General features: G+C 41.3%; 1 protein-coding gene across 5 annotated transcripts; it reads left to right on the forward strand.

Annotated features, from left to right (window-relative positions):
• Positions 1 to 1,459: 1,459 nt before the first annotated feature.
• PCF11 (PCF11 cleavage and polyadenylation factor subunit) lies at positions 1,460 to 22,541 on the forward strand. Of its 5 annotated transcripts, none has more exons than XM_087756204.1 (17): positions 1,758 to 1,897; positions 5,576 to 6,318; positions 6,755 to 6,880; positions 9,180 to 9,368; positions 9,784 to 9,975; positions 10,839 to 11,947; positions 12,213 to 12,402; positions 12,498 to 13,140; positions 13,228 to 14,723; positions 16,091 to 16,178; positions 16,864 to 16,983; positions 17,521 to 17,629; positions 18,209 to 18,392; positions 18,892 to 19,047; positions 20,124 to 20,216; positions 20,731 to 20,766; positions 21,389 to 22,541. In XM_087756204.1, exons 3-17 carry the CDS (start codon positions 6,782 to 6,784, stop codon positions 21,596 to 21,598), a joined length of 4,914 nt encoding a protein of 1,637 aa, XP_087612330.1. In that variant the 5' UTR covers positions 1,758 to 1,897; positions 5,576 to 6,318; positions 6,755 to 6,781; the 3' UTR covers positions 21,599 to 22,541. The 5 variants fall into 5 exon arrangements, with proteins under 5 accessions (XP_087612326.1, XP_087612327.1, XP_087612328.1 ...); XM_087756205.1 differs by having other exon boundaries at positions 5,584 to 6,318; XM_087756200.1 differs by lacking the exon at positions 5,576 to 6,318 and having other exon boundaries at positions 1,460 to 1,897.

The raw sequence follows: 22,541 nt of genomic DNA on the forward strand, positions 1-22,541 counted from the left end.
GTAAAGGCAACGTGGTTTGTACAAAGTACGGCATTTCGAGGCATACAGGAACAAACATAAACATACAATTCAACGGGCAAATAAAAGATGCTGTTGCGTTTCCTGTCCCCTCTTCCCTGTTTTGAAGGTCACATTTTTCAGAAAGGGGATACAAATACCAACGTAGAAATGAGAATACGTTTTTATCCAGGTAAAATGGCAAACAGCAGTTTTTACCAGCAACTTGCCAGGTCTCCGTTTTTGCTATCTTGCTGCCGTATTTGCAGAAAAAAAAATATATATATGCATACATATATATATATACACACACACATAAAGTTTTGAGGGAGGTATATATAATTTGCATTTAAAAAATTATCTCACAGAATGTGTTTTTCCAAGTCTATTTTAATGAAGCATTCACCCATGGCCTACTTTCAAGTGCCGACAGTTCTCCACAGTTAGTAAGTAATACGCAGTGGGAGGAAGGAATGGCTATACCTTAAAATGCTTTGCAAGCACGTTAACTTCCACCTTTGGGCAAATCTCAAGACCAAGAGCAGGTTCTGTTACTTTCGACTGTACCAGCTCTCTCCTCTTAGCGTAGCGACAAGGAGAAAGGCCGCTCTGTTTAGACCTAAAGGCACCGGTGCGAGGGGCGGGCAGTTACAAGGCGCAAGACAGATGGGTGTCTGGAGAAGCAGGGAGGCCAGGGTCACTCGCTGAGGCAAATGAATTCCCACCAGGTAGGGGAAATCCTGTGTCTTGGATCAACGGGCACGGAGCAGCGTGGGCGCTGACACCGGCCCTCCCGGCTCCTCGTGGCACAGCCACCCGGGATGGGGACAAGGCCGCGCTTCGCTGACGGGCAATGCGAGCGCTGCGGCCCGCACTGGCACGACTCGCTTCGCCGGGGCGAGTGGTTTCTCCGGTGCGGGGCTGCCGCCAGGCACCGCCGCCGCTCTCCCGGCGCCAGGGGGCCGTTCCGGGGGGGGGCGGCTGAGGCCGCCGAAGGCCGGCGCTAGGCCCCAGGCCCGCCCGGGGGCGGCGGGCAACGGCGTTACCACGCCAACGGCTGAGCCAATAGCGGGAGGGGGCGGGGCTAAGGGCGGGGCCGCGCAGGCACAAGTCAGGGCTTGGCGGAGAGGCGGGATTGCGCGGGGGGAGCCAATCAGAGCTCGGGGCGGCGAGGGAAGGCGGTAGGAAGAGCAGGGCGGGTTAGGAGCAGGGGAGTAGGGAAACAGCCAATTGCAAGTCGGGACGCCGGGGCGAGAGCGGGGCTTTAGGGCAGGAGCCAATCAGGAGAGGGAGGGCGGTCCTAGCCAATCAGGAGTGGCTGTGGTGACGGTTGAGCCAATCGCGGGCCGAGCAGGCGGGGCGCCAGCCAATCGGGGCGCAGTCAGGGAACAAAAGGGGCTTTCCAAACCGCCGGCCCCTTTCCTCAGAACAATTTCAGATGACGCAACGGTCGGAGGAAGCGGTTTGCGAACCGTAGCCGCCGCCGCCATTTTGTGAGCGCTGAGACTGAGTCGGCGGCGGCTGAAGGAGCGGCAGCACCGACGGCAGCAGCACAGCCAGCGGGAGCCGCAGCCCGGAGGATGCGGTAGAGGAGCCCAGCGGCAGCGGCGGGGGGGGCGGCATCGCTCGGCGGCGGCGGCGGCAGGGGATCGCGGGGAGGGGGCTCTCGGTCGGTGGGTCGGGTCCTGGTGCGGGCCCCGGTCGGAGAAGCATGTCGGCCCCGGAGAGCAGCGCTGGTAGCAGCGAGGCCCGGGAGGACGCGTGCCGCGATTACCAGTCGTCGCTGGAGGACCTGACGTTCAACAGCAAGCCGCACATCAACATGCTGACCATCCTGGCCGAGGAGAACGTGCCCTTCGCCAAGGACATCGTCTCCCTGATCGAGGCGCAAATCGCCAAGGTTTTTATATTCCACCGACTACTACTCCTACCTATACTGCTGGGGGGACCGGCCGGGGCAGCGGGCTAGGGCGGCCTCGGGGGCTAGGAGGAAGGGCGCGGGGGAGAAGGCCTGCGGAGGGGCGCGGGCGGAGCCCGGCAGCGGCGGGCCGAGAGGAGGGCAGAGGGGACAGGGAGAGGCAGCGGAGCGGGGGGGCGAGAGGGCCTGGGAGAGGGGAAGCGGGGCGAGAGAGAGGGAGAGGCGCGGGGGGAGGCAGCGGGCCGGGTGGGGTGAGGAGGAGGAGGCCAGCGGCGGGGTGGGGATAGCTGGGCTTGGGCGGGGGGGAGCGGCGAGGCAGCGGGGTTGAGGGGACGTGGGGGGGGGGGGGGTGGCTGAGCAGGGGGCGAGCAGGGAGGGCAGGCTTTGGAGGGAGCAGAGGGTGCTGGGGAGTCGAGGTGCTCCGGCCGGGGCAGCGGGGAGAGAGGGCCAGGAGCCTGGGGTCGCTGCGGGGGAAGCAGGCGGAGAGAAGCGTGGCTCAGGTGGGATCAGGGAGATCGTCGGGGGGGGGGCTCCTCCTTTTATCGCTAAGCTTAAGGCTGCTGCTTCTACCCTCCACCCCATAGGGAGCAGGGGACTCGAGGGAGGGGAACAGCCCCCGCACCACCCCCCTGTTCGTAGTAGGGGAGGGTTTGGGACTCGCCCCACCAAAAGCTCGGGGAGGGCAGCGTGGCTCGCGATTTAAGCCCCGTGTAAATATCAGACACAACATGGCGGCCTGGCAGTGACTGGGCAGCAGCACCTCGCCCTTGTAGCTGGGTTTTCCCCCTACATGGAGCCAGTATCCAGTGTCTCGAATCTGGTGTCTAAACCCTTGCATTTAGCGATTTCGACAGTAGGTGAATATTGCGATCATTAGAGAGGGCCTGACTGGGAGATTTGGTGGAGGGTTGGGATTTTTCTTTTGCGGGGTAGTTTAAAGGAATGAAAATAAGGTTAAGTTTATAGAACGCAAATTGTCCACTTCTGAAGGGCTAACAATAATGACTTTTAAGTATCAGTTAATGTAAGGCTATTTTCCCAGTGCGGTCCCTGTGAGATATTAATTTTGGGGGGGTGGGACACCCTTATCTTATAGAAAAGTTTGTGGGTGAAAGGTGATCATCTGCTCCGGATAGAGAAGCGTGTGTGGCGGTGATGGGGGTTGTTTTGCTCTGCCTGATTAGAGAAAATTCTGTGGGCTTGGGATAATCTCTTTAGATTTCAGGTGATCTGTGCCCTGAGTAGTGCTAGTGTTGTGTGCGTATTTAATTTATTTTGGCTAGAGAAGTTTATTGGTTGAGGATGGGGAAGAAGAAATTCTCCCTGACTGTAGAAACTGCAGCAGCCTGTAGGATCCTAACATGGCGTCTGAAAGGCACATGATATAAAAAGAAGGGAAAGAGGAGGCTCCCTTTGAGCCCAACCCAGGCAGTTGCTGACATCAGTCAGCCACAGCACATGGATGGGGGTTTACAGCACATTTTTAACGAGAGCGTTTTGTACGAAAAGGGTTCTTCTTTCGATCCCCCCCATTCGTGCCAGTCAGTCACCCCTCCCCCGTTGTTTCCCTTGCTCCCTCTGATCTCAGGTGTTCAAAGGCTTTTTTCCTTTGGCTTTAAATCGTGGTTTATAATGGTGAGAATTGTACTATCTAATGATGGGGAGGGAAGGATCTCTTGAGTTATTTAATCTCTCTTTCTATCAATGCAGGATGGCTTTTTAGTGTTCCGCAGACCTCTTCCAGTCTAGTTTTAAATGCTGCCAGTGGCTGAGTTTTGCCATTCCCTGGGGAGGTGACCTCATAATCTCACCATTATATCTCCTAAAGGGCAGTGGATGTGTATAAAATGATTTGTGATAAATATCAATGCTGTCAAATTTTTTTTTTTCATTTCTGGGTGATTTAGAGCCTGCCCTGAAGTGTGTTTTTTTTTTTAAAGATGTCTTAAATCCTGTATCAATGGTTAGTTTTGCCTAGTTACTGTTTGTGACTGTGGTTTATTCAAGGCAAGTTTTAGTTGTTTTTGGGAAAGTGATCTCCTTTACTAAGCCACTTTTAAAAAGTGTTGCCTGGAGACAGTTTGTTTAGTGTAAAACTTGAGTGGTCTGCTTTACAATTTAATAAATGGTTCTGAAATGTGTGACTGGTATTATAAAATTTGTAAATAAAAAGTGTGAAATATGTATTTGTCTTCTTATTTACCATTGTATAGTGCAGAACTTGTTTCCAAGACCCGTTTTGTATACAAGGTTGTTTTTTAAGTTTGTGACTTGGGGTTCAATTGCCAGATATGATTTTAAACTTGAAATCTTTTAGGAAACTAATAAAAAAGAGCCACACATTTCCAACAATAGCTTTCCTACATTATTTGAAGGACAATTTGAAGGAACAGTGGGAATTCTGTAATGAAGTTTTTAATAATATGCGGATGAGCTCAGAGTTAGTGTTCGTCTGTGTTCTGGTGATTATGCGTCGCCTCCCTGCCTTTTGGTTAGGGTCATGTGGGCATCTTTCTTGCTAGGGGATACTGCATAGGCCGCCTGAAAACAAAATACATTCAAGTCTGGGGTTCCCTTTTGTGGTTACTGGAATACGAGCTAGATACCTTGACACCATAAACATTTCCAGAAGAGAAGACTTAAATATTCCAACCATATTTAAGTCATGGTTCTTAAAATGTGGCACCTTGAGTAGCTTATAGCAGGGTACGCTGCTGAGCTGCTCGTTCTGTGCCATAGTTTGAAGTAGGCTTCCTTCCTAGATTACGGTGCTTCCATGTATGATTACTTTTAACAGTCTGATGCATAATGAAAGTGACAGTTGAACTTGTTACAATGCCTTCGCCATTAAATGATTCCCCAGTGTCTCAAACTTGAAGCTTAGCTGAGTATAGTGAGCTACTTCCATACATTGGTGAAATGGAAGAACGTAACATACTACGTCAGTAGTTCTATGGCATAGGTACTTCTGAGATAGCTCTTTGTTTCCCTAACAGCTGACTTTAAAAGTCAGAAATGGTGCACTATCATCTTTTTATAAAAGAAGGCATTCAGAACTTAGTGTTTTTAATGTGTCATTGTGCAGGCTGCTTTAAAGAAGAAACCAGTATTCCACAGACATTTTAATGTTGAGTAGCTGTAGACCCACAGTCTTTGATTTCTGAGACTAGAGAGGTGCCTTTATTCTAACACTGTTGCATGTTAGCTTGTATACAGCTCAGTATTATGTCATAGTGTAAGATAGGCTTTTAATGTGCTGCAATTAGTTTTAGCTAATGTAACGGCATTTTTCTGTCCTTTTATATACACTACCTGCCTGTTCTTACTTTTTTCAGTATGCTCAAAGGCAGTGACCCCCTCTGCCCCCAACTAACAAGGAGTTCTGCCCTTTTCAATATTAAGTTTCAGGTCATGGCAAATTAATACACATTTAAGGGTGAGGAAACATTGTGATTTGCCCATATAAAAGTATTGTTAACTCGGTGCCCTTCTGTGAACCACCTTAAAGGGAAAGGAATTAAATCTAAAATTGTAAAGCAAGAGCACTTCCACACACTTGTCTGGACAATGGGCCTGCGAAGTCAGGTGTTGTTAATTAACCTAGTAGCCTGTCCTGTTTAAAATGAGCAGTGAGTGAAGTTATTCTGGTTTTATCCCGAGCTTACCAGATGGTGAATGGGACTGATTACGAGTGGATGCTCTTCTATGAGGATCACGGTCAACACATGGCTTGTGGTGTTGTCTTTCATGTTGTCCTCTTCAACAAGTCTGTGTACTTGCTGATGTTTTCTGGAACTTTGCTGTGCCTTCTGCTTTCTGAAAGCTGATGGTGGGCATTGAAATCGCCTTGATTTGGGCCAGTAGTGCTTTGTGTACATCGGAAGTTGCTGTAGAGGTCCAGTGTCACCACACTTCTATCGCACAAACTTGCTACAAGTTTTGAAAACTGATTTAAAAAAACAAACAACCAAAAAAAACCCAGCCAAAATCAAAAACCAAACAACAGAAAACGAGCCTCCTCTTGTAGCAAAGATGTGTCCAGAGTTTGAAGACTCCCTTCTGTGAAAATCGTGGTTGCAGTTCCTGAGCTTGTCTGTGCACTTACCCGGTCGACTAGATGATTGAGTTTTGTCTGGATTTTGAACTTTGTTCTGACTGTGCATTTTTGCATGCACTCTGGAAATCTGAACTGTTGTGATCTACAAGTGCCAAGAGAGAATGGGACTCCTTGCTCCGTCCGTTTGGATTACGATGAAATAGTTGCGACCTATTCTGCGTGTAGTTTATGAAAAGACTGTGATACTCGACATGTAATCTACGGCTGCAGAAGTTCACTAATTTGGGCTATTTGCCAGAAGTCTGATTTGTGTTCTGTGAAATCCAGAAAAACAAGCATTCTGGAGGTTTGAATTATAAAGTATTTTTTAGAAGTTCCTTGAAGTGCTAAGGATGGTTTCCTGCTGACGTAAAGTTACTTTCTCAAGTGGGTTTTGAAAGGTTACGCTCAGTACACTAGCAGCAATACTGTCTTGTGGGCTTCTTTTTTCCTTCTTTTTTTTTTTTTTTTTCCTTTTTCCAAAGCTTTGATACGCAAACAAGATAACCTAAGGTGTTCCTTTTTTGTGTGATAGACCCACTGCATTATACTTTGAACGGAGTATCGATTTTCCAGATTAAGTTTTTGTATAAACAAAAAAATCCCAAGCCAAATCCCTTGGTGTTTATAGTGGCAACCAAAAAGAGAGGTCTGTATTTCTGGGATTGGTAATCCCTTTATTTAAAAAGCTTGAAATATGTTTTTGTTGTACTAAACTTCTCAGTTTCTTCTTATTACTCCAGGCTCCTGCATCAGAGAAGCTCCCTGTTATGTACCTTATGGATTCCATTGTCAAGAATGTGGGAAGAGAATATCTTACTGCATTTACTAAAAACCTAGTTGCAACATTTATTTGTGTATTTGAAAAGGTATATACACTTTCAGAAAAGTTCTGTATTCTAAGCAAAATTTGTTCCTGGTAAAATAAATACATGCTTTCAGTTTTGGGTTTTCTTGGGTGGTAAACTATACAAATTGATTGTTTTTTATAAATCTCAGTACTGTATCTATACTGTGGAAGATTATTCCTGCTGCTGTCAAGCATGTAAGTTATGTGTTAGCTGTAAGATGCAAAGTCTTACTTAATTTGGTTCATAAATGTCTGTAATTTTCCTATCCAGGCAAGATTTTACTAACAGTATTTTGGTTACCCATTGCTCACCTGGATGGACTTTCTGTAATGTATAGACCAATTAATTATGAATTGTTGGTTTATTTTTAAGATAGCAAATAGTCTTTATCCCAAGAATAGACTGAGAATCAATTTCATGTGGATTTCTCAGAGCTTCTCTCTCCTGTAGTTAGATTTGTTTGATTTACTTAATTCGTGATGTGTAAAATGAGTGCTTAAACTGTGAGAAGTGAATAGCACTGACACCTGATTCTCTCCTGGTGGTCTGTGATTTAAAAAAAAAACAAAACAAAACACTAGGAGGGGGAAAGGGTCTTAGGATGTATTGCTACATTATATCACAAATACATGTTTTAATTTCCTTCAACATTGAAAACTGCTGCCATATCTTTTAATTTTTGCTCTTAATCTTTAAACCCAGTGAAGTAATTGTGCATATTCCTCAATGAGAAAGGCAAATCAAAGTCCAGTTTTTGAAAGGCTGGACTTACATGGGTTTAAAAATGGATCAGAAATGAAGGGTTAACTTCTGTGGTTGCCTGTATCCTATAAGAAAGTGGCATCTCATGTGAATGAGATGAATGGAGCTTTTGCCTGTCTGTCTATCGTTACATATCAGCAAGGATCTGAGATCCCAGTGTGCTATATATATGGTTTTCAGATGTAAAGTGCATGATGAAATAAGGAATAGATTGTAATAATGACCATAGAAGACATGAACTCCTGTGTGTAGAGTAGGTAGGTAGGTTTTTTCAGTATTAAATTGTGAATGTTCTTTTACTGAGTTGCATTTAATGTTGCAGCTGAAACTCTGGATAATAACGGATTTTCAGAGTTTTATAGATTAACTGTCTCCTAAGCTAACTAGAACTATTTAATTAATGTGTATTAATTAAATGTGTAAAGTGGCAGTCACTTCTAATAGCTTAATTGTTCGTGTTAAAAGATGCAAGTAGAATTCCAGCACTGACATTGTTACAAATTCTGTTTTATCAGTAAATGGTCACTAAGGTATCTTTAGACACTTGAAGTCAGAAACTTTTGCTCAGTCATTTTTGCACCTTTTGCAGTGAACTTCATACCCTCTCGTTGAAAATTGCATAGAGGCACCCTCCCAGTAGCTGAGTATGAATTATTTTTGTTGAAGTTCCTGCTTCTCCCTGAAAGAACCTCTGAACTTCCCAGACTATTCTGTGTCTTGCTGTAAGATCTTAAAAATAAAACTGCAGCAAAAACCATGTACATAGTCAATGATTGAATTGGGGTATTGACGTTAGGACAGCTGCATATATTTTGTCCTCAAATGTTTTTCATTTATTAATTGAACGACTCAAGTTAGAGATCAACTAAATTTTGCTTTACTGTAAATTTCTAACTTACCTGTCATGAGATAATCCAGAGTAATGGTTTGCGAAGAGATAAAATGGGCACTGGTCCTACAAATATGCTTGATCAGTGGCTCACAGATGGGTCTAATTTTGCAGCTGAACTGAAATATAATTGACAATTGACTTCATTTTAGCTGATACCCCTTTTCTTGCATTTGTTGGGAAAAAATCCTTCAGTGACTGAACAGCTGAGCAAAACACCTTTTCTGTTCACCAAGTTTGTTGTTTCCTGATTTGTTTGTCATTGTTATACTCCATTCAGCACAAACACCTGAATAATGTATTGTCGCAGAGGCTGTTGCCTTTCAATATTTTTGTTACTGTATTTTTTCCACAGAAATTGGGCAAGTAAAATGAGAATTTTGGTAATGGAAAAGTTGAAAGAAAATTCTCAGAGAATGGTAATACACAATAAAACCTTCAAATGGCCTTGAAACAACAATTCCACATTTGAGCTTCTGTTACTGATTCCGTTGGTATAGATGTATATCTGCACTGCTTATAAATTCTGTATAGCAAGTTCAGCGTGTTAAAATGGCAAACTGTTGATAGAAATAGGAAATAAATGAAATCTTAAGTTCTACAGAAAAGTTTAAGAAATCGTTTTATATTAACTTAACAAGCCATAGAATTGTTTTATTGTTTTAGGTGGATGAAAATACTAGGAAAAGTTTATTTAAATTACGCTCCACATGGGATGATATTTTTCCTTTGAAGAAACTATATGCACTTGATGTCAGAGTCAACTCATTAGATCCTGCTTGGCCAATTAAACCTCTGCCCCCAAATGTGAATACTTCTAGCATCCATGTGAATCCTAAGTTTTTAAATAAATCGGTAAGTTTTTATGCCTACTGTATGAACAGATGGTAATACGTGTAGTTTTCATTGTTTGTGTGCTGCTTTTTGAACAATTTAGTATATTAAGAATGAAGTATCTGACCTTTGTAGACAGGTAAGAGGAATTTCCAAATTCAGAATATTTGATGGGTTTGTTTTTTATATTTCAAAACTATTCTAGATTTTGGAACATTGATGGATTTATATTAACTGACATGCAGCTGTCACAGCAGACAAATTCTAGTGGGGCAAAAGTTTTAAATTGTTTTAGTTATATTTTGCATTAAAAATGCAATTTATAACTGCTGTACAAACTAAGTCCCAGTACTGGATCGTGATAACAGTTAAAGGAGATGGAATTAGTTGATTCCATCAGGATTTTAAATGTAACTTTTTTTTATTCTGTTTTTAGCCAGAGGAATCTACTGCACCTACCTCTGCTGTCACTTCTGGTGCCTCTACTCCTCCAGCTGTTCCTGAAATACAAAAGAATTTGACACAGGAGCAACTGATAAGGCAGCAATTGCTTGCAAAGCAAAAGCAGTTGTTAGAACTTCAGCAAAAAAAATTAGAGCTGGAGCTGGAACAGACTAAAGCACAGTTGGTGAGTAGGATAGTTAATGAAACTTTTATAGTTGGGTCTCACTTTCTTTTGGACAGTACTCAGCTATACTGGTAATTGCAGTACGTTATTTTTTCCTCATGTTAGGTAAGCGTAGCTATTTTGGGACTAGAGCAACGCAAGTTCTCAGGTTCCTGAACAGTATTCGTTACCTAAAAACCTTAAGAATTACACTCAAAATAGAAGTTTTTAAAACAAACAAACAAAAAAAAGTGAAGTTCTTCAGTTTTGGTTTTTAACTTCTCTCCAAAATGATGCGTGCCTGTGATCCTCGTCTTCCACCTCTTCTTGTGGCTCACAGCAAACCAGACTTTTTCAAATATATTTGCACTTCTAGAACAAGGAAGCCTGATCGTGCGAAGTAAAGTCAGCTTCCTTATTAGGTCAGGTTGGTTTGATGCCACCATCTGAAGGTGGCGGCTAAGCTGTATTGTTTTACATTTGTAATTGAAAGTCTTGCTATGTTGACAGTTGATGATACCAAAATAAAAGATCTTTGAAAGTGTAGAAATATGAAAATTACATCAGATACGTGGCAGCTTAGTTGCCTTGAGCATGTGGGATATATAGAAAAACTAACGCTGTAATGAGAACACGTGCCTAAGTTACATATTTTGCAGTATTGACTTTGTAGTAGTGATTTTGCATTATATTTGAATTTGATTTTCTGTAATGGTACTGCATTATTTTACCGCCTGTAATTAGCAATTAGTGGGTCACTTTCAGTTAAATGGCTGAGTCTCGTAACTTTCAAGACATTTCTGTCTATAGTTTTGGTTTCGAGACAAAATATGACCATTTCTGAGTAGTTGTGCAGATTAATGCTGGCTTTTTTCCTATTGCAGGCTGTATCTCTTAGTGTTCAGCAAGGATCATCTACTATAGCTTCAGTTCCAGCACCTTCCAAGCAACACATGTCTCCTACACCTCATATGACAGTTAAACCACCTCATCAGACTGCTGTGCAATCCGAAAAAAACAAACCATCCCCAAGTCCTCCCCTCCATGATATGAAAATAGTAAATAGGGATCCTCGACTTAATAGGATGGCTCAACATTCTTCTCATGCTAAAGATCAATCTCATAGGAAGGAATTCCCACCGAACACGACCAGTCAGTCTGATACCAAGGTAAACAAAACAACACAGGCTGAAAAACAAAATTCAACAAAACAAGAAAAATTGAAGGCAAGTGAAAAAACACAGAAGAAAGAACTTGACCAGTCAGAAGCAAAATCTAAATCACCATCCCCTTTAAAAAATAAGCTGCCCAATACTAAAGATACTAAAACCCAGGAATGTGAAAGCACAAAAGTATCTGAAATTAGTAAGCGGGATCCAAGACTGAAAAGACATCTTCAAGATAAGTCAGAGGGCAAAGAGGAGGAGGTGAAAGAAAAGAGGAGAAGTACAGAGAAAAAAGAAAAAGAGGAACATAAGACCTGTGAACATAGGCCAGTAGGCAGCAGAAATAAAGTAATTAATGGTGCTGTTCAGAAACAAGACACAACTACAGAGGAGTCAGAAAAACAGGGTGGAAAACAAGGGAGATCAAGTAGTAGAAAACGGTCACGATCACGCTCTCCTAAGGCACGGTCACCATCTACGCATTCTCCAAAAAGACGAGAGAGGAGATCACCCAAAAGAAGACTTAGGAGTTTATCTCCCACTTCATCAGCTCCGAAAATTGGAAAGATACGTCAGATAGGTCCTAAGCAGTCTCATGTTGAAGAAGGCACACAAGCAGCAAGAGATGAAAGAAATTCTAATAAGAGAAATGTTAAACAAGAGGTGCGAGATCCGAGGAGAGTGAAAAAAGCCCAAGAAGATAGGCCCCAAGAAACAGCAAGCCAGCATTCTACAAAAGCTTCTCCTGATCCAAAGGAGAATGCAGAAAACTGGCAAGGATCCAAATCAGGCAAGAGGTGGAAATCTGGTTGGGAAGAAAATAAAAAGTAAGTTACTATCTTTTAAACAACTTTTCTTTGAAGTCAGTGGAAATTCTACTGCTGGCTTCATTATAGTCGGCTTTGGGAGGCAATGTTCAGATTGTTAAAACTGATAAGCTTAACTTATTTCTACTGGTGAGATATGGAAATTATGCGTACTTAGATTCTAAGGTGATAGTGATGTTTTGCTGTAATGAGTTCTAACAGGAATGTAACAGTTACGTCCTGAATAAAGAAGTAATCTGTATTTTAAATGTATTCTTGCTTTCAGCTCACAGCAGAACGAAGAACATCAAGCACTTGGTAAATCCCCTCACCAAAGACACCGGGAAAACTGGCCTGCTGGTAAAGGAATTTTGTCACCCCGAGCACCAAAGCAGCAGCACCGGTTAAGTGTGGATGCTAATTTACAGATTCCCAAAGAATTGACATCTGCAAGCAAGAGAGAATTACTTAAGAAGGTAATATTAATAAATCTGTCTTCATAGAAGTGTCCTGGGTATAGTTTGCTTTTCTTGCCTTTTTAGAAGTCTAAACTTTTAACTTTATATTCTAGGCCAATGAACGCTTAACATCCGGTGAAATAACACAAGATGAGTTCCTCATGGTAGCTCATCAGATCCGACAGCTGTTCCAGTATCAGGAAGGAAAGCACAGATGTAATGTCTGGGATAGCCCTACAGAGGAAAAATGTGGTTTGAAAAAGAAACCTCTTCTATCGGATGCAGAATTAACATATTATGAACATAAGGCTAAACTAAAAAGAACACAAGTTCAGCATTCATTGTCAAGGCTTGACCTGTTGGATCCTGATGATATTCTGGATTATCATTTGCCTGACGCATTGCTGTCTGGAATAGAATGTGAGCAAGCAAAAGCCAAGCGTGGAGTACAGTTTGACAGAAAAGAACCATTTGCAGAAAGATCAAGGAGACACTCTCCTGTAAGTGGCACTAACAGACCTTTTGCCGATAACCTCTCACCGCTTGAGAGTCGACGAAGACTTGAGGAACAAAACGCTACCAAAGGAGCAAGAGGTTCTAAGAACTTTGATCCCTACGACAGCTGGGGAGAATCAGATGAATTTAGAGATGCTCTCAGACAACAGGGCAAAAGCACAACAGAGTTCCAGAAAATAGATGGTGATGCAATCTGCAGATTTGATAATCGTGAAGAAAGACAGCTTCTTGGGCAAGCTGGTATGTGTTTTTGCTTTATTTTACAGCTGTTAAATAATTGGCAACATTTTAGTGAGTAGTTATCTGGTTCGTTCTGGTTTTTTTTAGGTGTTCGAGAGGAACCAAGATCACCATTCAGTGAACGTTTCAAAAGAGCTAGGTATGAAGATCCAGAGAAAGCACCGTTTCCAGAAAGTCCAGGATCAAGATTTGGAGGAATTGAAGCAAAGCAGAGGATAAGTGCACTAATGGAAGACAGACCTCTTTTTGATGGCTCACCTAGGCAGGCTGCTGCAAGGGTTGGGATAGATGGACAAGGGAGTCCTTTTGTTGATGGTCCTGCTGCTGGTTCAAGTTCCAGAATTGATGGGCCACCTGGACAGGCTGCTATGAGATTTGAGGGGCCTTTGGTGGGGGCAGGTGCATCTCAGTTTGATGGGCCGCTGGCAGGAGCAGGGGGAGCTGGAGCCCTGAGATTTGATGGGCCACCAGGGCAACTGGCAGGGGCCCTGAGGTTTGAAGGACCCCCAGGACAGGTTGGTGGAGGAGGTCCACTGAGGTTTGAGGGACCTCTTGGGCAGATAGGCGGGCCTTTGCGGTTCGAGGGGCCTGCGGGGCAGCCTGTAGGTGGTCCTAGATTTGAAGGACCTGGAGTTGGTCTCAGGTTTGAGGGTCCCCGTGGTCAGCCTTCAGGTGGTCTCAGGTTTGAGGGACCTCATGGTCAACCTATGGGGCCTCGAGGTCAACCAGGGGGTGGTCTCAGGTTTGAGGGACCCCATGGTCAGCCCTTGGGGCCTCATGGTCAACCAGGGGGTGGCCTCAGGTTTGAGGGGCCACATTTACAGCCATTGGGGCCCCATGGTCAACCTGGAGGTGGCCTCAGATTTGAGGGGCCACATGGTCAGCCTATGGGGCCACATGGACCATCAGGTGCTGGGCTCAGATTTGAGGGGCCACATGGACCATCAGGTGGTGGGCTCAGATTGGAAGGACCACATGGTCAGCCAGGTGTAGGCCCTAGGTTAATTGATGGACCAGTACACCAGGGAGCTGGTGGACTTAGATTTGATGGTCCTCTGGGTCGGGCGGGTCCGAGATTTGATGGTTGTCATGCAGCTGGATTTGATGGTCAGCCTGGACAGCTGTCTCTCTTGCAAAGATTTGATGGAATTCATGGACAGCCTGGTCCAAGATTTGAAAGGGCGCCTGGCCAACAGGCACAACCACGATTTGATACAGCCATACCTCAAAGATTTGATGGACCTCACCAGCCAGCCTCTAGATTTGACTTGCCCCTTGGCCTTCAAGGTGCACGTTTCGAAAATGTAGCTAACCATCCTGCCTCAAGACTAGAGATGTCACCATACGGACAAGGTGGTCCGTTTGTCGACCATCCTGGCCAGGGCTACAATGGACCGTCTCATGGGATGCAGTTCCAGAGGCCTGACCTATTTGATGGTTCACCTGGACCAAATTTCAATGGGCCAGCTGGCCCAGGAGCACAGAATTTCCCATTGAGAGCAGCTGGACATTACTTCGATGAAAAAGGTCTTCAGGGTCCTCAATATGGAAACTTCAATAATATGCCAATGGGAAGTAATCAGGTAAGAATTGATAGCATTAAATGGTTTGCTTGCAGAAGTCTTTTTGTGTAGAGAATTCGCAGGTTTTCTTCCTCTAAAAATAGAAGATTTTTCTGAAGAGCTGGCAGACTGGGAGCCAGTTTCAAGCTAAAAAAGTCATCCTTCTTCAGTAGTTTCCAGATAACTTAAGAGGGACATGCATTGCTATTTTTGAAGAATCTTTTTTTAAGAATTAAACAAAATAGTGGATCTTTACAACCACTTTGTAGCTCAGAATACAACAGTGAAATTAGTATTTTTATCTTGAAAACAAAACTAGGTCATTAGAAGCCTGTGGTGTTTTCATTAAACTTGCACAAAAGTGAATTCTATATAAAGCATGAAAGATAGTGTAAGTGAATATGCATGATTAATTTTTCTAAGAAGTGTAGAATTAGAATCGAACAAAATAATTCTGTTGTCTTTTTGCAGCTGTTAGTACTGGTGACAAGCCAGTTTTAAAGAGATACCCGTAACTTGGGGGAATTGAGAAAGATAGAGACTGTTGAACTACAGTCTTTTAAAATTCTCTTGGCACCAGCGTGCTTTACAAGTTCAGTTGTCTTTGCTGTTGCCAGTTGGAAATGCTCTCTTCAAAAAGGGAAAATGATACTGTACATCAGTGAAAATGATGTCAGTTCTTTCAGTAGATTAGAGATTTTAAAGGGTATGTTTCATTTGGGGGATAATCATTGCACACAAAGAGTTAACCAAATTAAAGCAGGTAATGTTTCCTGCTAACCTCTAATGGGATAAAATTTTGAACAATTTAAACTTTTTTTTTGTAAATCCAGGAAGCAGTGAATTAGGAAAAAAAAAACCCAAAACATTTTTATTACAAGTGTGTTATAAAAACTTTTTCTATCTGAAGCTTACTATAGCTGGTTTGGGGAAAAGTCATGCATTCAAGATGTGTTTCGTCTAGTGGATGCTATTTCAGTTCTTAGATAAGAATTAATAGTGGCATTTGTTAATAGATGTCTAAGAGTTTCTCAAGTTTCTTTCTGATGAGCTCTGTTTTGGTGAAGAGGAACAATTTAAAAGGAAGTACTGTGTTTGGAAAACGTGATTGAAGGCTCAATAAGCAGAAGAAATGTTGGGGGGGTTTTTAAGTTAAATGTTAGGCAAAATGGGTATGTGTCCTAAAATGTTTCAAGTGGGGGATGAAAATGAGGGAAATGTTATGTAGTCATTTGTGGACCTTTCAATAACAAATTGACATGGATCACTCCTGGAAGGAGTTTAATACATTTGAAATTATTGAGAAATGTCTAGAAGTTAATGATAAAATTAAAAAAGTTTATAATCCCATTATTATACAAAAAATACTTCAATGTTTATTTTCACAGGTTTCTCTCATGTCTGGTCAACCAGGGCCTTATGGCCAAGGTCAACAGTATTTGCCAAATCCTGGAAGTTTTGTTCAGAACCCTGCAGGTGTGTAAGAAAATAATTAACTTCCTTTTATTTCTTTTGGATTGTTCTGTTTGTTAGTGGCCACAAAAATTACCCTTTTGTAATGTGGTGGTGCACTAGGTCTGCGTGGACTAAGGGAAGCCTCCCCAGTGAGGTGGCCATAGATGTGGTTTCTGTAGTACTTTCATCTCTTTAGGAGTTTCCCTCAATCAGTGAAGACGTTCATTAGTTTTCATTAACCATGTGGTTTTGGTATGTAGTTGTGTCTGCTTTTCTGGAAGGTACCAGTCTGTAGTCTGGTTTGTGTTTGCCAGCATGTGTAAACATTCCCAGTATATGAATGGTTAGTAATGAAAAGCTTCTAAAAAGTCATAAATGGTTAAAGTAGGTGATGAAATAGATTGGTCCTGGTGAAATATTCAAGCATAAAATGAGGAAAATACTACATTTTAATAAACAGTATTCAGTAACGATCCGTGTATGGGCAGCCAGCTTAGATAGCACTTCAGAATACATTATGAAGGAAGCTGCTGCAAGGGAAGAAGTTGGCCAAGGACTAGACATAAAGCAGAGAGTTGATAAATAATTTGAAATAAAATATGAAAGAAATGGGAGGCAGAAGTGTGTTGTGAAATATGCTGATAAAAGTGAAGTGAACTTCTGATGCTAACCTTTTGTCTTCCTGCATGTCGATGTTTTTCCCTAGGAGCCCTTCCACATTCATATCCTGATAACCACCTTGGACAGCTTGATGTCAATGAATTGTTTGCTAAACTGCTGTCAACAGGGATCCTCAAACTGTCAAAAACTGATTCCACTTCAGCACGTATGTAGATCCATTATGTTCTAACTACTCAGTTTATCCACAGCTGAAGTGTAAAGCTAAGTATAAGAACTTTTGTGAACTCCTGCATGCTTTTGGAACTGAACTTTGGTTTTGGGAAGGAATTTAGTGCGTGTGATGGAGTGAATTCTTAGTATCTTGTTTAATTTGCACACTTCAGCTATCCAGAGCCATCAGTTTTGTCTTTGGTGCTGTGCCTAGGTGACTTGTTCTTGATTATAATCAGATTCTTGCCAGTTTCTGAAATGTTTCTGTGTCTCTGAAGACTGAATTTTAATGCCAAAGACTGAAGTGAAATGCTTGTTTTCCTACATTGACATTTTGAGTAGCTTTCAGTGTCTTTTGTGCTTTTTTAAAAATTATGTTAGAAGATGACTGACTTAGCTATGGCACGCTTGTATTTTAGCATAGTCAGATTGTATTTATTAATATTTGAATAAAAGCAGCTTTCAGGAGCACATAATTACTTTCTGATGATGCACTGAAATTTTGATAAAATGATATCTTTATGCTTTCTAGAAGTGAATGAAACATCATCCCAGCCAGCTGCTGAAGAGGAAGATGATGACCAGAACGAAGATCAAAATGTTCCAGACCTCACTAACTTCACAGTTGAAGAACTTAGACAGTGCGTATAGTAGAAGGAGTTCACAGTGCAGTAAGAATAAAGAGATGATAGTGTCTAGATAGTTAATCCCAGACAGCTGAGAGCTTTGGAAAACCTGCAGTTTTTGATGGTAGCCTTGGAGAATTTGATGGAGGAAAAAACTGGAAAATTAACCTGAGAAAGCTATCTTTACACAAGTTGCATGTTGTTACCTCATCAGCAAGGTTGTGATACGTATTGAAGTCGGTGTTTCTTCGTTTGTTACTACTAATTTTACCACCTTTGTGGTAGTTTGCAAAGCCGAGCCAAATGCAAGCGTTACCATTTTATGCGCTGTTAGGTGATGAAGCTAGTAGGCATGAAACACAACACTAGCGCATTTCTTGTGAATAGTTAATATGAGCCCGTTGTTTGTTATTTGAATGTCTCAATTGTGTTATGAAAATCAGGAAGAATTTAGATATATTGCATACTTTAACCTTGCAGTAGATTCATGCTTTTCCTCTACTCTTGTGGGCATATGAAGCAACTTACTGAGTACTTCGTACCTGTTTCTTTCCAAAGGAATGCTAAGACTTTTTTTTTTTCTGCTTTTTGTAGGCGTTATGATAGTGTTATAAATCGACTGTACACTGGAATTCAGTGTTACTCGTGTGGAATGAGATTCACTACTTCACAGACGGATGTTTATGCGGATCATTTAGATTGGCATTATCGCCAGAACCGGACAGAAAAAGATGTTAGCAGAAAAATTACACACCGAAGATGGTACTACAGTTTAACAGTAAGTATTGCAGTGTGAGTCTTGATGAATTACAGGCCGGATTCTGTGTTTTACTCACGTATGTGCTGTAGGATTGCAGTTGAAATTTACATCATCATCGGAGTTGGCCTTTGGTAAACAATGATGTCTTAGATACTTCAAGTAGTTCTCAAATGCCTGTCAAAACACAAAAGGCAATTATATGATGAACAATAAACAGTTTGAAGCTATTGGTGCTGTTTTGGTCGCACTGAGAATGGAATGGCAATTGAAGGATAGTGGTTTTTCTGGAAAAAGCTTTTTTTGAAGTGTAGCATTGTGAGAAAGCATGCTCTCTGCTAATGCTGCATGCGAGGAACATTTCAGTTTTAATGCAGTGAGATTTATTAAATATAGTAATTTTTGGGTTGTCTTTTTTTTCTTTTTTTTTTTTTTTGTTTTGTTTTCCTGAGATGTATTTTTTAAACATTTCTGGCTATTTATCAGCATATCCGAATGTGAATGAAAACTTTTTCCTTAGGACTGGATTGAATTTGAAGAAATAGCCGATCTAGAGGAGCGTGCAAAAAGCCAGTTTTTTGAAAAAGCTCATGAAGAGGTTGTGTTGAAGACACAAGAAGCTGCGAAAGAGAAGGAGTTTCAGAGTGTCCCTGCTGGACCAGCTGGAGCAGTTGAGGTGAGTTTCAGCTTGCTTTTATTAGCCCAGATACTGAGAATGATCTAATACTTCAAAGATGTTTACAACATTCTTTCATACAGCGGGCTGTATGTAGACTGAAGTCTTGTTCTTGGACCTCTGTGCAGCCACTTCATAGGTGGTGTGTTTTTGTACGTAATGGTTGTTTCCCAGTGGCAGGTAGTAGTATAAATCACCTGTAGTTCAAAAAAAATAATCTACACCCACTGGCATTCCATCGTTTTAGCAAAATTGAAATGGGGAAAGTGTGTTAATTTACTGAATGCTTCCATAGAAAGTAAATAGAGCAAGTGAATGGGAAATGGTCCTTTGTCATTTGAATAATGATTGGGTTTACTGGGTTTTTGATACTTCGACACAGAAATTTCTTTTTCAATAGAAGAGAGGCATTAGGATAAAGAAATATCTTAAAGTAACCAGTAGGTCTGTATTTTGGTAGATGAATCGGTGTAGTAATCAAATACAAATGTTGGTAGAATTACAATTTAGTTTTACATGCTGAGCCTCTAAGAAACTAGCTATCGAGCCACAAAGGCCTTTGTTATAATTTTAAAAAGTACCTTTTGTGCTTTGTTCCCCGAGTTGATGATTTTGCACAGAAGTACTAAAAATGTTAATACTTCATCTAAAAGTTCTGCTTTTTTAATGTGAGACTCCAGGTTAAGGGGAAGAGTGAAGATAATGCCATAAATAAAATTAATTAAATCTGTGTACTGGATTGTCTTACATGATGGTAGAACAGCATTAGATTGTTACAGACTGTTTTGCAAAGCCTTCCTAGCTAAAAGGGCAAGGCTTATATTTCTTAAGTGACAGCGGTCTTCAAGACCGGATGATGATCATTGCTCAGTCTGCAAACTATACTCAAATAATTTTTAATTAAAGTTTTCTAAAGTTATTTTTAAAGTGTGGAGGAAAGATCATGTTGTAGTCTTAATGTATGCATCTTAACTTAAAAGAACCTTGTTTGACTGTTACTAAATTCTTGAAGTTCATGTGTTCAGTAAATTGTTGCAATAACCTCATTTATCTCTGTTACTCCAATAATTTTTCAGAGCTGTGAAATTTGCCAAGAGCAATTTGAACAGTATTGGGATGAGGAAGAGGAAGAGTGGCACCTGAAGAATGCTATCAGAGTAGATGAAAAGGTAATCTCATCTTATTTACATGTGATACTTATTTACAGTAAAAAACACGAAGAATTACAGCACAAAAATTGGGAGGGCCAAGTGCCTTTTCCCTCCTGAAGGATTCCCATGCTGGTTTCCCTGGCTTCCAAGTAGATAAATATCTCAGCCTTTGGAAGTGCATGAAGTCCTGGTATCGTTAGCGTAGGCTCCCTGGCCTTCCCTTGTACTGCAGTGCTAAAAGGAAAACGAATGTCTCTCTGTAATGGGTGTAGATACTGGTTCAGTTATTTCTGTTTGCAGCTGTACAGAAATAATTCCTAGCACTTAGCAGGCTTCTGTATGATAACTTCTCCTAAACAAACATACACAAAATCTTTTCCCAGTTACATTTGACACCATACTTGGCCTGCTCATACCATTGTTTTTCTAGACAAATTGTCTGATACGTGTAATTGACACTGTTCTGTTCATAACCAGTGATCCAGCTCAAATTTATTTTTATGTATTTAACTGTATAACAATTCTTTTTCAGATTTACCATCCATCTTGCTACGAAGATTACCAAAATGTAAGTGAATCCTTCTTCATATTTTTGGAAGCATTTTGCTTTCGGTTTGTTTGCTCGATCTCCGACTCTGCAGGGAGCAGATGTGTTCAGAACGTGCTACCCGTTTCTCTTGCCTATGACTAGGCAGACTCAAAGGCCTTGGGCATGGCGAGTTTATAATGCAGAATTAGCGAAGATGTTTTTCTGGTTGTGATGTACCGTGACAGCTTGCGTGTCGTACACGACTACAGCGAAACCGTGGTTTGAAAACACATCGTGCGTTTATTGTTGAGTAACGTGCGTAATCTTAGGAAGTTGCAAAAATGGAGTAAACGGGTGTTGGGGTGTGTTATGTTTTTAATGCTTTGGGAGTTACAGTTCCCCTGGGGACAGCAGGGAATAGTTTATGGTAATGTGTTAAGCATTTCATCACTGCTTGGATGATACCTTTTCAAAGTAATTGTGAAAAAGTAATGCTATTAAAGAATAAGTTTGTTTTCTTAGGATCTTGATAAAGTAGAAGCTTGGATTTTGAGTGCCTGACTACCAACGTGTTTGCATTTTGAAAAAGAGTAAAAGGGATAAGAAGCTAAAAGTGGTTATTTTAACATGTGTTAACACTGCATTGTCTTTCACTTTGCAGACATCATCATTCGATTGCACACCATCTCCCAGCAAGACTCCTGTAGAAAATCCACTAAATATTATGTTGAACATTGTTAAACAAGAAACACAAGAGTCCTGTGACTCACCTAAAGTCAAAGAAGAACCTGATGACACCCCTACTGCCTGTGCAGAAGAGAGCACACCTGCATCTACAGATATTAAAACAGAACCTGAAGAGTCTGTTTAAATAAACTGAGGTATGAGTTTTTTTTTTACAGAAGAGCTGCTGTGTTAACTCTGGAAGGCAAATACTTTTTATATGAAATAAAAATGTTCAACTGAGGCAGGGCCTCAACTGCTGTTTGGTTAATAAATACATTTTTGTATTTGAATTTCTTATTGCCTGCACAGTTTCAGGTGTCATTGTGTGAGAGTTCTGTAGATGCGTGAAAATTTAATGGAATGAAACGGTCTATGTAAAAATGTACAATTTTCACTTGTGGAAATGTAAATTATAAATAAAAGATATTTTTGCTATATATGGAGTGTAATGTTTATGCACACCATCAAATGAAGACAGTGTTTCTGTACTTTTTTCAGTTTAAATGGAATTAAAAAGAACTTTTGCTCAATAAGATTCAGAAAAATGAAAGCAAATTAAATTCCTTCAGTTATCCGATAGGTGGGTTATCAAGGGAAGCAGCGCAGGAACTTCTCAGACAGACAACCCTAGATTTCTTTTCTTTTTAAACTTATTTGAACAAACTTACATATCCAGATATTTAAAAAAAAAACAACAAAAAAACCAAAACAAAACAAAAAAATACAACAACAACAAAAAAAAACCACCCAAAAAGACAGTTCTGGGTAGAAGGGGAAGATTTAACAAACCAACCGGAGTGCTTGATTGTGAACACAAGTGCCAACAACAATTAACAAACCAGGATGCCTGGTAGTTAAGACATTTTTAATGATTTTTTTTTTTTTTCCATTAGTCAAACACATAAGAATTTAATACAGCTGAACAAACTTTTCTTTACATTACAGGGGGGGAATGAATGTAAGAATGCTCATTTGAAACATGATTAACTTTTTTTTTTTTTGTTGCTTATGATTGGACTTAGATGGTTAAACCAGATATCCTGAGATGTTAATACTTCTTAAATGTAATAAATAAAATTAAGCATATA

Source organism: Nipponia nippon, unplaced genomic scaffold (genome assembly GCF_047370975.1).
Source record: "Nipponia nippon isolate SJK-2023a ecotype South Korea unplaced genomic scaffold, ASM4737097v1 scaffold_2, whole genome shotgun sequence".
NCBI lineage: Eukaryota > Metazoa > Chordata > Aves > Pelecaniformes > Threskiornithidae > Nipponia > Nipponia nippon.

Bases quoted from the DNA above. Each gene is read 5' to 3' on its own strand.
- PCF11 (XM_087756200.1), top strand. From the start codon at position 1,709: ATGTCGGCCCCGGAGAGCAGCGCTGGTAGCAGCGAGGCCCGGGAGGAC. The intron at 11,948-12,212 runs GTAAGTTACTAT...TCTTGCTTTCAG, and splicing joins GGTTGGGAAGAAAATAAAAA to CTCACAGCAGAACGAAGAAC. The intron at 16,179-16,863 runs GTGTGTAAGAAA...GTTTTTCCCTAG, and splicing joins TTTTGTTCAGAACCCTGCAG to GAGCCCTTCCACATTCATAT.